Here is a 14393-nt window from a genome sequence, read left to right as displayed (position 1 = left end):
CCGTATCTATATTGGAAATGTTAACGCTTTGTGTGTTGGGTGCTTTATGGTGGTAGTTGGTGGGCTGCCTAATTGCTTTTGTTCAGCGCGTGAGGTTTTGGAATTGGAATCGGAATTCGAGGAGTGCATGAGGGATTTGGTTGTGTGGGTTCTATGCTGGGTGAAGTTGGGATTGAGAATAAGGTGGGATTGTGGGCTTGTGATAAGGAGCAGAGGAAGGTGGGGCAAATGTGGCTGAGTCTTTGTGGAATTTGAGACCTGGGTTTTTTCTGTTTGTGCTTGATCTCAGCTTGATAAGAGTTTTTTAGCTCAGTTTTTCGAGATTTTGAGTTCTGGGTTTGACACAAAAATGCAGCAGGATCACTTGAAGAAGGTGCCTTTTCTTGAATTTTCCAGTTTTTTAATTTGTGATAGACTTTCAGAAATTGTGTGAAAATAATTGCCGTTAGTTTCAATTTTTTTATTTATGTGCAACTGTGTAACTAACGTTTTCTATGTGCAATTGTTTTGCAAGTAACGAATCGTGATATGATTCATTATATTGTGAATTTTTTAATAATATTTACATAAATTTTGTATTTTTATTCTTTATCGTGAAAGTTGAGATCTTTGTGCAAATTGAGCTTTGAAATGGAGCTTTTTCGACTGATGATGGAGTGGGACATATGTTAGCTGATAATTATTGGTTTTGATTTTTCCCATCTATGATTAACTGCTATTAGATTCAGTTCTTGTTTAATATAACAGTCATAATGGATAACGGCATAAGTTAATGGGAATTTTCCTGAAATATGACTTTTCATTCTTATTCTGGAATTCCATCCAATGAATTTAATGCGTATGCTTCTCTTTTGAGATCATTATGTGCCAATTTCATGGCTCTCTTTCTTCTTTCTATCTCAGGCGTAGATTCCTCTCTACTAAAATGATATTTCTCTCAGACCGATCCTTTCAATTATCTTGCTTTTCTGGATCAATTTTTTTGTATTGTTTTCAAATTTCGTTGCCCGTCATCAACTTCTGAAACTGCTGGGATAGTTGTAGGAATTTGAGGTATTTGTTGTGCGCTTTCTGTTTTTCATTTTTTATATTTGTTTGGAGTTGATGTCTAGGACTTTTAAATGTTGTTCCTAAAGTTTCTGATTAGAAAATACTTAGAAATCACAAGGGGGATAAAATGTTTCGTCATGGTTACTGAAATTATCATATAATCTGGAAAGTGCAACATATAAGAACAAATATATAGGTTGGCTACACAAAGGGTAGCCTCTTCGGAATTGATCCCATGCAATGTAAGAATTTGGTATATGTATTAATTGTGTTGGTTGCATGGTATCTTATGACACATTATATATATCAAATATGTAGGAAGTATTCTTGTACCTTTGTTTTTCAGTCTGATGTTTTTGTGCACATACTTTTTTGTATATTAATGCATAAAACTCCTGTGCTCATTGTCATTGAAAATTATTTGTTGTACTCTTTGTTCATATTTATCTTTTGTTAGTCAGCATTTCTTGATGTCTGTTGTGATAGCATCATACTTCATGATTGTATATATTTCAGTATCTCTGTGCATGATTTATACTGTATTCTAATCTGAATGGGATTCAATGCAACAGAATCAAACTGAGATGGACTTCTTCTCTGATTATGGTGATGCCAATCGATACAAAATTCAGGAAGTTATTGGAAAAGGAAGCTATGGTGTTGTTTGCTCAGCAATAGACACACATACGGGTGAAAAAGTGGCAATAAAAAAAATACATGACATTTTTGAACATATATCTGATGCTGCTCGTATTCTTCGTGAGATAAAGCTTCTCAGACTTCTACGACATCCCGACATTGTTGAAATTAAACACATTATGCTACCGCCTTCTAGAAGAGACTTTAAAGATATCTATGTTGTTTTTGAGCTCATGGAGTCAGATCTTCATCAAGTTATCAAAGCCAATGATGACCTGACACGAGAGCACTATCAGTTCTTTCTTTACCAGCTGCTTCGTGCATTGAAGTATATTCACACCGGTACATCCTTCTCTCTAATTTCTTTGCTGCCTTACCTGTGTACTTTTATACTTGGGAAAAAATAATAATTCAAAACCATGCTAGGTTTACTGCCTGCCATAAGGACCCTTATTTGTGCATATGCATGCACTTAGGTTCTTGTGGTCTATCGTATATCTAGTGGCTGATTGGGTGTGTTCTGTATTTTTTTCCTTTTGATTGTACTCTTGTGTTTGGGTATCTCTCAATATTTCCCGTCCCCCTCCCCTCTTTATTTAATATCTTTTTTCCCACTGAATGTGTGAACATATCTGATACTTACCTAATTGGCTGCAGCAAATGTCTACCATCGAGATTTAAAACCGAAGAACATATTGGCAAATGCAAATTGTAAACTAAAAATCTGTGATTTTGGGTTAGCAAGAGTTGCATTCAATGATACACCCACGACAATATTTTGGACGGTACTCAATCTGTGATGTTGTTTGTTTATCTATCCTAGAGTTATTTCACATAGAATTGGAGGATGTTTTCCAACATCTTAAAATAGTACTAATACTTCTGCACCTTTAATGGGACATTTGCAGGACTATGTTGCAACTAGATGGTATAGAGCTCCAGAACTTTGCGGATCCTTTTTCTCTAAGGTAGAGCTTCACATAGAGTTCCTTAAACATTTTAAAATTCATTACAGCTTAAATAAGGCAAGGTTTTACGAGTAGTTTGATCTGAATTTAGTAATTCAGCGGTCAATCCATGTTATCATTCGCCTAAGATTAGTGCATCTAAATGCAACCTTCCACTCTATTTATTTCAGTTGCATTTTCAAAATTGCAGCATGTATTTTCCATGGGGATAGCCAATGTGATATGGTGACATTAAGTAATATTATTGTCTGGTGTTGAGGAGAGATGGCACATACTCTTATTTCCTCAATGGAAACCGATAACTTACTATGGCAATATTATGTTTTATATTACAAGGTTGTGGCATGTCTATTGTTCTTGTAATTAACTTTATAATTTGATTCTAGTGCTCGAGTAAAAGTATTTTTTCTTCTCTACCTACTAAATTTCGATTTCATGTGAATGCAGTATACACCTGCGATTGATATATGGAGTATAGGCTGCATCTTCGCTGAGGTATTAACAGGGAAGCCACTTTTTCCTGGAAAGAATGTTGTTCACCAGCTGGATTTGATGACTGATCTGCTTGGGACACCGTCATTAGATACCATATCTCGGGTATGGAAAAGCCGTATTTTCTGATGCAATGTATTCTGGTGCACTAGCTATTTTATTTTAATTAAGTATTTAAGTTTGTGTCCTCATAATCACAACCCACTACTTTATTTGAGTGCAGGTTCGAAATGAAAAGGCAAGGAGATACTTAACTAGTATGAGGAAAAAGCAACCTGTGTCATTAGCACAAAAATTTCCGAATGCTGATCCTTTAGCACTACGACTTTTGGAAAGATTGCTTGCCTTTGATCCTAAGGACCGACCAACTGCCGAAGAGGTTTGTCATGCCGTAATAGACTATCTCCTTTCTTAGCATTATGCCATATGTGTGCCAATGCATATATCCAGCCATTTGCTGGAATGAAAGCATCATATGTGATGAATCTAGCTAGTGTGGATATTTAGTCACTTGATAGTAAATGTGTTGAATTTGGCCTTTTGTGTTTTTACCAGGCACTTGCTGATCCTTACTTTAAAGGATTGTCAAGAATTGAGAGAGAACCTTCGTGCCAGCCAATTACAAAGATGGAGTTTGAATTTGAAAGGCGAAGGGTCACAAAGGAGGACATACGGGAGCTAATTTTTCGGGAGATATTGGAGTACCATCCTCAATTGCTAAAAGACTACATAAACGGAACCGAGAGAACTAATTTCCTCTATCCAAGGTTCAACCAGCCATAGTTGCTTATAACATTCAAATATTGTTGCGTAGATTGATTAAGGTCCTTTATGCTGCTATCTTTCCCCTGACTGTTTGTGTGTATTTGTACACAGTGCTGTTGATCAATTCAGAAAGCAGTTTGCACATCTTGAGGAAAATGGTGGTAAAAGTGGTCCAGTTATTCCACTTGAACGAAAGCATGTGTCTCTTCCGAGGTAAAATTTAGTTCCTTGTGTTTATTTGTTCACATATTGACAAGCCGCTATCAAAACAGTGTATGCAAAGTACTGGTACATTGTAATCACGGTGATAGTGCAAATTAGGCAAGTTAGTTGTTGTCTAAGGGCTCCATTATGGAATGTCCTGCTACTGCCTGACCTTTAATATCAAACAATCCCTATTTGAGGGACATCTCCTTGTTAGGTTTGGCCAGGGATCCCTAATTAGTCGAGCTCATCCCTCTGCCCATTTTTACAGTGCTAGGATGTCTTCCGCTTATGACCTGTACTGTTCTTCCATGTCCAGGAAAGCTGCATGTATGATTTTTATTAGATTGTCAATGATTAAGATGATAATTTCAAATGCGTTAAATCTTTACAGGTCCACGATTGTACATTCAAATACGGTCCCTCCCAAAGAGCAACAAAATTATGCATTCTTGAAAGATCAGAAAAATGCTGAAGAGGCATACAAGAATTCAAGGGACAATGAAGGAATTCATGTAAATCTATCAAGAACCATGCAAACACCACAAAGAATTTCTTTGGGTACGCTCAATAACTTTTAAGAATTTGTAGCTATCCATTTGCTTCTTGTTTTTCCATTTAGTTTTAACTGGATTTTGGTTACTTATCCAGCCAAACCAGGAAGAGTTGTTGGACCTGTTGCACAATATGAGAATGGAAACATGATGAAAGATACCTACGATCGAAGGACACTAGTTAGAAGTTCAGTACTTCCTCCTCAGGCTGTCCCTCCTGCTTATTGTTATCGCAAACCCGGTGCTGGAAATCAAGAAAGGTCTGTAGTGGAAGTCGAGAGGGACTTGTCTTCACAAGCCAAGCAAGCTGCACAGTGTGGCATGGCAGCGAATGTTGCACCGGATGTAGCTATTAGCATCGACTCCAACCCATTTTTTATGACTCGGGTGGGAGTCAGTAAGGTGGAACATGATGACAGAATTGCTGTTGACACAAACTACTTGCAGACAAAGGCTCCATATGGTGGGATTGGCGCTGCGGCTGCCACTGCGGCAGCCCACCGCAAGGTTGGAACTGTTCAGTTCGGCATGCAAAGGATGTATTAGGCGAGCATTCAACGAGTTGGGTCATGGTAATGATGCATAATTAAGCAGTTCATACAGAGGCAGAGGAGGAAGATGGAGCACAGTTCATGCATGGCAGGAAGGGCTCCATCGAGGGGAGGATGGATATAAGCACTCCAAGGTGGTTGTGATGAATTGAGGCAGTCGGTGCTTTCCTTTAAAGAGCCAGCTTTCTGTGGTTATGTTAGATACGAGTACATTTATCTTGCTTCAAGAAACTATATGTAAGCAAAATTATACAATCAAATTCAAAAAACGAAACTCTCTGCCCCTTACCTGCTTGTGGAGTTCATATGAACATTAAACATAACTTGCATGCAAAGCACGGTTGGCCTTATACAACGCTGTTACTTCGAGCCTCCTAAGGATCAGCCTTGATTACACAAAAACCTATATGTATAGAAGTTACAACTTACAACCATACAGGATTACCTTTTGTTGTAGCACTTAGGTAACTAAAACTCGTCTAAGAAAATGAATGTTAATGGTAGTAATGGAATTCAAGCAACAAGGGAAGGACAGAAAAAATTGAAAAACAACGCCTGAATTGTACCGAACCGACGGTTTGGTTTGAATTTTTATAAAAAAGTCGAACAGCCCAAAAATTGAATTGGACTGCTCCGATCTCGCTGGGTTTGTTGTCCTTACCTTTTTAAACTCGAATCAAACTAAACTAGTAATGTTGGGTGATTCTGTTTCCAATTAAAGATATGAACCGAATCAAATTAGATATGTCGAATTGAACCATATGAACCAAAATTGAACTGAACTGTGCTCACCCTTACAGGAGCCCACTCGAGCTAAGTTCTTTTGGACCATCAGATCATGTCTAATGCAGGTGAAATAACCCTTCACTGGTAAATGACTTAAATTATAAAAGACTAGAGTTGATGCGTGCTATCATCCTGAAAGGCCAAAATGACATCTAACCTGTAACCCTTTTGTCTCACGACTAGGCATGCTCTAAGCATCAGGCCCAAGTTGAAAGATCACTAAAAACAGATACGTACAGTTGGTGATAGAAAAAAGGTAGGGAAGTAAATGAGTTGGCAGCCACGGCCATCCAGCAACAAACTACAAGGCAAGACAAGGCAAGGCAAGAAGGGGAAGGCAACGGACAGTTTCTGACTCACACACAAATGCACCCACATCATCAGTACATTACACATGCATGATGAATTCTCTCCTCTTCTCTCCTCTTGTGATTATAATTATTATGATGGGTGCGCATAGTTCCATGCCATCATTATTCAATTCCCTCACCCTACTTTTCTGTCCATATTGGGAGTCATGGACCCCTCTTTGCACGTATGCTTTGTCCCCATGAGCCCCATCAGCTGGACCATCTCCTCCTTCACCACATGCACTTCTCATTAAGAATCAGTGGTTTCAATTATCATTTCAATCCTAAGAAGTTTGTGTCTCCTAGATTAATATTGTTGAGACGAGTAGGATTTACTTGAACCAACGTCTGATTGTCCTTAGCACCACCCTTGTTAAGATTGCCAATTATTTACACGCACGTGAACGGCCGAATCATCAACCTAGTAGAATCGCAATAAGCATCTCGAAAATGATTTAATAATGATGAAGTGTCTTTAGATTAGTTTGATGAATAGTAAAATGTACTAATCCAGTTGCATTAGGTCACCCAACCAGGCCTATAAAACCTTGTACTTGACTTGAGTACGGATCACAAAAAAGAAGGAAAGAGAAAAGAAAAGGAATTGCAAGTAGAAGAGAACTCCAAGAGAAAGAAAGAAGAAGGTGGTGGGAGGGAAGGGTCTGATTCTTTTCTGATTGCGATTGTGATCCAAGAAATGTTAATTAATTAATTATATTTATTTAGAATAATAATAAATAAAGTATAAAATAATAATATGTATAAATATAATGTAGTGTGTGAATGTGACAGCAACAAGAGAAGAAGGGAAAGGGAACTTGGGTTTGGCTTTGGGTGGGTGGCTCTGATCCCATGGAGCCCCATATGCCCAACACACCAAATCTCTAACGCAATCCCAATGACCAAAACCACCCGCTGGTTTCCTCCTTGGAAACACCACCACTCCTTCCCCATAATAATATTATTTACAACCTCCGATTTATTATTTATAGACTAAATATTTATAAATAAATTAAAAAATAAAATTTTTTAAATATGAGATTTTTTTTTTGTGGGGCTCTAGGTGGGTCCCGATGGGAGTGCCACTTGGCAACCATGCCAAGCTAGTAATGTAGATCACAGGTAGGAATGGAGAGAGGGAGAGAGGGAGAGAGGGAGGCACTGAGGCACATGGGTGGTGTTAGGTTCAAGAAAATCATGTGATCGCATGTGCTCTCTCTTTCCCTTTGTTTTCTACTGTGGAGCCCATTGACATTGCTCTCTAGTCCATACTGTAATTTCACATGAACCTATCCACACCTGATCCCATGGAGAGTCTCCTCCCACCCCTCCTCCCGCGCGTTCGCCTCTTCCTTCCCCCATATGTTTTTCTCTCGTTATTATTAAGTAAATTTAGGTTTTAATTGGTATTAACAATATTTATTTGTTCATATACAACAGAAGATCTCAATAGATGTGGTAGTATCTTATTCGATTTTATTTTAGACCTAATTTAACTGTGACAATTAAAAAATTATCATGTATCACACTAGTTAACGTATTAATCGTGACAATTACGAAATTATCATGTATCATACTAGTCAACATAAGTGAACCTAAGCAGGGATGAGAGGGAGTTGTTGCCCGCACTCAACAAATTATTCTCCATTGGTTTTTTTCAATTACTAGGCTAGCGTTAGGATCAAGTAATTAAGGTAAAGAACATAGTATAATGCCTGTTAAAACACCTCTAAGAGATTGAACAAGCAATCAACTATTAGTTTATTATGAATTTTATTCTTTTGAAAAACGTGTAAGAACTTCTTTACTTTATTTGATCGAGAAAAATTCATGTATCTGCCACTACTAGTCAAATGATTCATTTATGATGTAAATAGATTACATGGCATTTGTGTCGAAACCTTAATGAACAGGACAACGCGCTTGGTTAGATAGGTGAAGAAAAGCACTAGAGTCCAAATCCAAAACAAGGGATTGGGAAGCCAAAACTAGTGGGCCAAAGCTTCGTTGGCATTGACATTTCTGGAGCTCAACAATAATTTAACGCCAACCTCATACACACCTCCTTCCTCTCTTCAGTTCACAAAGAAAGTCATAACCCACCTTTGCCTTTCTCTCTCTCTCTCTCTCTCTCTCTCTCTCTCTCTCTCTCTGTCTGCCCCTCACAGACCCACACAAACAACTTCTTCCTCTGTTCTTCCTCCCCTCAAACTCATGGAGGAAGCTCAAACTCAAACCCAAGTTTCCAAATCTACATTCAAGAGAAAGCAAAGAAAAACCCAGCAAAAATCTCACATGGGTAATGCAGTGCATCAATCTTTATCCAGCTTTAACCAACTGAGAGCAGAGTCTACTCAACGAAGAGCCCGAAAACAGAGAAGGGAAGAGTGCATGAAGACTAATCAGCCCAGTGATGTAAAGAATGGTGGTGAAGAAGATGGTGACAAGGAGGAGGAGGTGGAGAAGAAGATTGAGGCATTGCAGCGGATTGTGCCAGGGGGGGAGTCACTTGGAGTTGACAAGCTGTTTGAAGAGACTGCTGGGTACATAATGGCCTTGCAGGGTCAGCTCAAAGCCATGAAAGCTCTTGCAAGCTTTGTTGAAGGTTTGGAGAAAGAGAAGAGGAAGTTTGGAGGTTGATTGATTGATTGATTAATTATGGCCTCTTGCTGATTGGGAGTTTGGAAGGTTCTTATTATGGTTCCATGACAGACCAATGAAATCTCTTCTTCTTTTTTGTCCTCTCTTTTTTTTCTTTTTCAATTTTCTTTGTTGGGTAGTAGTGGGTAGCTTATTTTTTTTCTTCTTCTTTATTTTTCCTCCTTATAATGTTAATTTTTTCATATTTTTGTAATGAACTAATGGATAGGAAAAGATCAAGTTCTCTAGTACTAAAGAAATGATATAATGCCTTTTTAATACATCGATGTATGAATTTTATTTTCCATATATATATATATATACAGTCTCTTTCTATTAAGCGATGCCTGGATCATCTGCATTTTGCAGGAACTTCATGGCACTGCAGGCTCAGAAATCTGATTATCTGAGAGGCTAGGAGTTGTGATTAGATAATGATAGTTTTGCTGCATCTGGTGGTGTCTGATCTCTCTTGTTTTATTTGGATTGTTTAATTATACTTAGGAAACTAATGGTTAGTGTCTTATGAAAAAGATTGAGGTGGTTTAGCATGTGGTTAGTGAGCTACTCTCAGTGACTAAACGTTAATGCTGTACTGGTTTTGGCATCTTATACGGAAGCATTATTAATGAGGGCTAAAAGTAGCTTTTAATTAATTGGTATTTTGACTTAATTACCCCCTTAAAAAGTTTAATATATCAATTGGAAAACAAGACAAGAATATAAATTTTAAGCAATAATAATATATCTAGGTTGAAGGCTTTTTCATGTCACATTACATATGCGTTAAAGTAGAAAGAGAAAAGGTAACCATGTGGAGATAAATGGATAACTGATGCGTAATTTTTAATTTATTCTCTCCACGAGTTTGAAACTATTACGACTTTATTTCACTCATTACATTACATATTACGTGACGTGATGAAAGAGATATATACATTGTATATAACCGATGATAAAGAAAAAACAGAAGAAATTTTTAATTGAGAAAAACCAACCGATGATAGGCACATTGTATGCATTAATAACATCAATTAGTTAAGTGGTTTTGATTTATTTTGACATTTTTCTTTGTAAGCCTAATTTGAATCATGCATGATAAGATTATTTTGGTCACCCACGATGTTGAGCCGTGATTTATTTTGACACACTTGGTGATGTCGTCGCTTGTGGCTTTGTGCAACCTTCCAATGTTTGACTTCGACTTGGCAAGTCTAATGATACTTTGTTTAGTCAAAGTACCTAACTGGATTTCCCCTTTTTGACATTTGGTTATTGGCAACATATGATCAAATCAAATCAAACCGTTACTTCTTCTCTATACCTGATCTTGTCCCCAGAACTAAGCCCAAGAGGGCTTTAGAACTAAAATAGGTCATCAGTTAAATCGATCTCACCCAACATAATATATCTAATCATAAACCCTTCTACTCTTCATGCCCCACTCTCGTTTGGTGGTTTGCCTTGAATATAATTAGAGTTGAATTCAAACCAGTTCATATGAGTCTTAAAACACAATATATGTTGATTGTGGTTCAATTCCAACATTTATAAGTTAATCAAACAACGATCATGATATTTATCAAATTTAATTGAAATAGTACAACTCAATCCGACTCACCAGACGTAATTAGGTCACACTTGAAGTGTTCAATTAAACTAAGTTGACTAACTATTACAATTAATTAGACTACTCCCATTAAATTACGAGCACCGTCAAAATGAAATATAATCGTTCAAGACTGAAGATCTAGATCTTAAATTTTAAACTTGAGACGTCTTTCAATACTGACGAGAGAAATACCACTAATTTGAAAAAAAGTTGAGACGACCATAAAGGCATTGCACTGCACCACTTGGGAGGCAAAAGTTTATGGGTAGTTGGAAACCACTGTGTCCAACGGGTGCATGCATGTGTGGACTGTTAATGTGCATGTTGGTTGAGTAGAGTTGCACTCAAGACTGATGAATTTAAGAAATAGATAAGAAGAAGAAACAAAGGAAAAGTGGCCTTGTCTGAAAGAAAAGCACTCTGCCGATGGATCGCATCGCCAATGGCAGGTGTGGTCCTCCCTCATGGAACATTCATGGTATTTGTTAAGGTGCTTGCTCGCTATATCATGCAAACAAAAACTGAAAAAAAGGCTGTCAAACTTGGAATTTCGAATTTTTTTCTTTTTTTAAGTTAAAGCGACCAAATAAAATACTGCAGACGTTGTTGCCCATTCTCTTATGTTTCATCTATCATCTCCCTGCCTCCTCCGTGCTTTATGTTTCATTCCATTTTGCTTGGGGCTTGGCCGAGAATGACATGAGATTGGGGCTTGGGTGGGGTGTTTTTGCTGCCGACAATAATTAGACTGCACAATGGGCCTCTCCCCCTACATCCGATGGCTTAAAAGATAGGCCCTCATTTGTTGGATAGAGATTCTATGAAAGAATTTTGTTAAGGTTAGTAGCTTACGTGACGAGTTTTGACCATTAACGATAGGTGCACCTCACATGTATTAACAGTCAAAAATAATACATGCGCACGTGAGTTACTACTAAGGTGGTTCATGCTTGCTTTATCGTCTAGTGACAATTTTAAGTGAACCCGCTTTTCGAAATCAAGGGTGTTCTAACTAACAATTGAGTCCTCGCAGGAGATAATTGCTCATTATACGACTCACCAAACTTCTCATCAACAGTCAGGAATTACACACGCACACGCATAAGCGATGCAGGCAACATATTATCTAGAATGTCTCAAATTTTAAAACTCTAAATAATAAAATATTTTTGAAAAAATTGAAAACTCTAGGTACAAAATTAAAAAATAAAAAAAAATGGAGGAAGAAAGAAGGTGAGTGAGTGACCTCGCTGGCCGCCATGGTGATTGTGCGGCCAATCATTGCAATTGTTCCAACTTTGTTAAATAAGTTTCAAATGAAGGGTTTTTTTTTTTGGTCAAGAGTTTCAAATGAAGGGTAGGGTTGAGATTTTGTAAATATTTATTGGGTGCCCAAAAAGAATAAGTAAATTTAGGTTTTATCCACACAAAAACTTTCAATTTTGGGAAAAGCCAAAGTTTTTTCAAAAAAAACAAAAAAACATCTTAATTTTCAAATCAAAGACATGCAAATATAAATGATTACTTAAAAAATTCAAAAATAAATAAGGACAATTTTGTCCATTTTAATTTCTTTTAAATATTTTCTCTCTCCTTTAACTTTTTTTAAAATCTCCCGAAAGAATATTACAAATTTGAAAGATTGAAGATGAGTATCCAGAGACAAGTTTGGGCTAGATGTTTATTTCAAATCCAGCCCAACAATCAAAATCCACTTGCCCACCACCCGCCAAGTGGTTTAAATCATCAGCAAAATCAGAAAGGGACGGGTCCCACAACTTTTAGCTCGTGCACCGCACCATCGACGACTCTCAGCCGTCCGTTCCTCATCACTGATTAGATTCGATGCCTCCTGTAATTCTAGGGAAAAAGAAGACGGAGAAGGGTAATGGAAATTTGTAAGAAGTAGAAACCCTAAAGGCTCGTCACCCTCATCTGGCCCTGTTTACTCGGAACACTCTCGTCCCACGCAGATCACCTCATCAGTAGAAGCACCATTGCTGATTGCTTTCGGGTTTGGTTTTCTCTCATACTATTCCTATTTCTTTGAAGAATTGAAGTCCTATTATTCTCGTTTTCGTTTGAAACTGCAAGAAAATTGATAGATGAAACTTATTTATGCGATTTTGAAATTTGCATTTTGCATTTTCGATTTTCTGGTTGTGATTGGCTTCTGTTCTTGTGTGTGTGCGTGCGCGTGTAGGTTTAGACATGGCAGACGAGAAGACGGTTGAAATCGTCGACGATACTGAGGCCTTCTACGATGCCGATCAGACGGCGGAAATGGGCCGGAAGATCGAGGGTTTGGAGCGGGAGAAGCTGCAGTTGGAGCGCGATAACAAAGAAAGCAATGAGAAAATCAAGGAACTGACGACGGAGATCGAGAAGTTGAAGAGAGGCGAGAAGGACACGAAGGAGAAGCTCCGGGAGATGGAGTTGGAGATCGAACGGAACGACGAGGGAAAAAATGTTCTGGAATCGGTTGCGAATAGAGCGATGGAGCTTGAGACTGAGGTATCGAGGCTCCAACAAGAACTGATCTCGGCGATGGCCGAAGTGGAGGAGGCGAATAACGAAGTTGCGGAGCTGAAGCGTGTTTTGGGAGAGAAAGGAGCGAAAATTGATAGATTGGAGAAAGAGCTTGAGAGCCTGAAGAAGGCCAAAGCTGAGAGCGAGAAGTGGGTTAGGGAATTGGAGAGGAAGATTGGGGTTTTGGAAGTGAAGGAAACTGAGGAGAAGAGCAAGAGAATTAGGGTTGAGGAGGAGATGAGGGAGAGACTTGATGAGAAAGAGAATGAGCTTAGTTTGTTCAAGAAGAAAATTGAGGAATTGGAGTCGGTGATCACTAAGAACGGTGTTGAATTGGGGAAGAAAGTGAAGGAGACTCTCGATGTCGAGGCGGCATTGAGGGAATCGGAGGACAAGTGCAGAGCCGTGGAACTGAAGATGGGACAATTGCAGAAGGATGTGGTGGAGGCTAACAAGGTTATTAATGGATTGAGGGAGAGGACTGTTGGGGCCATTAATGGGACTGTGGATGAAATGAAGGAGATTTTGGAAGGCGGAGAGACGGGTCCAAAGGGATTGAGCTTGCCAGTTGTTGCAGGGTCTACTGGTGCCATTGTTGCCGTGGCAGCTGCTGCCGTCTATGTGTTGTATCTAAGGCCTAGGTGATTGGATTGCGATGCGGCTATAGAGAAAAAGTCCGGGCAGGTTTAAAGCTAGAGGTTAGGGTTTATTGATTAAGAGCATGTTACAATTTTGTTAGAAATGCTTTTTTTGTTGGCTTTTTGGTTTTTTTATTATGAGCCTATGGTTGTCATGTTACCTCAATCATTTTGGGATGCTTTGCTGTTTAGCTTTTACTTGCTTGGTTGGAAAAAAACTTCATATATATAGTTTTGCAGATTTAATATACTTCCACTATCGTCTATACTGTATTTTGAATTGCTTGAATAACCCAAATGCAGTATCAAGATTTTTTACTTATTATTTGATGTTGTACTTGTAGCACGTATATTCTAATTCTGTTTAATCGTTTTTTATATCTCGCATCACTTTTACTAAGATTGTCCAATTGCCTTGTTGGTGCTTTCCTTAAAATGCTACTTAGTAGGTTTTGATAAAAAATTGTTCTGTAATCAGAGCCAAGCCGGTAACCCATCAGTGATCATAGCCTTGGTCACCTGTTGTTTCTAATTTAGTGCCTTGTTGCGCCCCCCTTTTCATTTTTGTTTATTTTTTGCCCACTTAGTGTGGTGCTTTGGGTGGGGGGGGGGGGG

At 38.3% G+C, this 14393-nt stretch overlaps 3 protein-coding genes across 4 annotated transcripts in view; all 3 read left to right on the top strand.

The window, feature by feature from the left end:
- Window positions 1–5558, top strand: part of LOC18782993 (mitogen-activated protein kinase 20) — a 5902-nt gene extending 344 nt beyond the window's left edge. The window contains exons 2-11 of one of the 2 annotated variants that reach the window (XM_020559460.1): window positions 57–373; window positions 1623–2031; window positions 2347–2474; window positions 2598–2657; window positions 3105–3254; window positions 3373–3528; window positions 3705–3916; window positions 4026–4127; window positions 4513–4679; window positions 4770–5497. In XM_020559460.1, coding sequence (XP_020415049.1) covers window positions 350–373; window positions 1623–2031; window positions 2347–2474; window positions 2598–2657; window positions 3105–3254; window positions 3373–3528; window positions 3705–3916; window positions 4026–4127; window positions 4513–4679; window positions 4770–5218 — 1857 coding nt within the window. In that variant the 5' untranslated portion in view covers window positions 57–349 and the 3' untranslated portion in view covers window positions 5219–5497. Of the gene's footprint in view, window positions 1–8; window positions 374–1622; window positions 2032–2346; window positions 2475–2597; window positions 2658–3104; window positions 3255–3372; window positions 3529–3704; window positions 3917–4025; window positions 4128–4512; window positions 4680–4769 lie in introns of those variants that run through there. The other variant, XM_007216912.2, reaches the window with a different exon arrangement.
- Window positions 8425–9339, top strand: LOC18782365 (transcription factor PAR1). The gene has a single exon (XM_007216284.2). It carries the CDS (start codon window positions 8574–8576, stop codon window positions 8997–8999), a length of 426 nt encoding a protein of 141 aa, XP_007216346.1. The 5' UTR covers window positions 8425–8573; the 3' UTR covers window positions 9000–9339.
- Window positions 12412–14101, top strand: LOC18782453 (peroxisomal and mitochondrial division factor 2). Its single transcript, XM_007215629.2, has 2 exons — window positions 12412–12625; window positions 12815–14101. Exon 2 carries the CDS (start codon window positions 12823–12825, stop codon window positions 13783–13785), a length of 963 nt encoding a protein of 320 aa, XP_007215691.1. The 5' UTR covers window positions 12412–12625; window positions 12815–12822; the 3' UTR covers window positions 13786–14101.

The sequence above is a fragment of the Prunus persica genome, chromosome G3 (assembly GCF_000346465.2).
Source record: "Prunus persica cultivar Lovell chromosome G3, Prunus_persica_NCBIv2, whole genome shotgun sequence".
In the NCBI taxonomy this organism is placed as follows: Eukaryota; Viridiplantae; Streptophyta; class Magnoliopsida; order Rosales; family Rosaceae; genus Prunus; species Prunus persica.
This window is presented reverse-complemented; position numbering and strand designations above follow the sequence as displayed.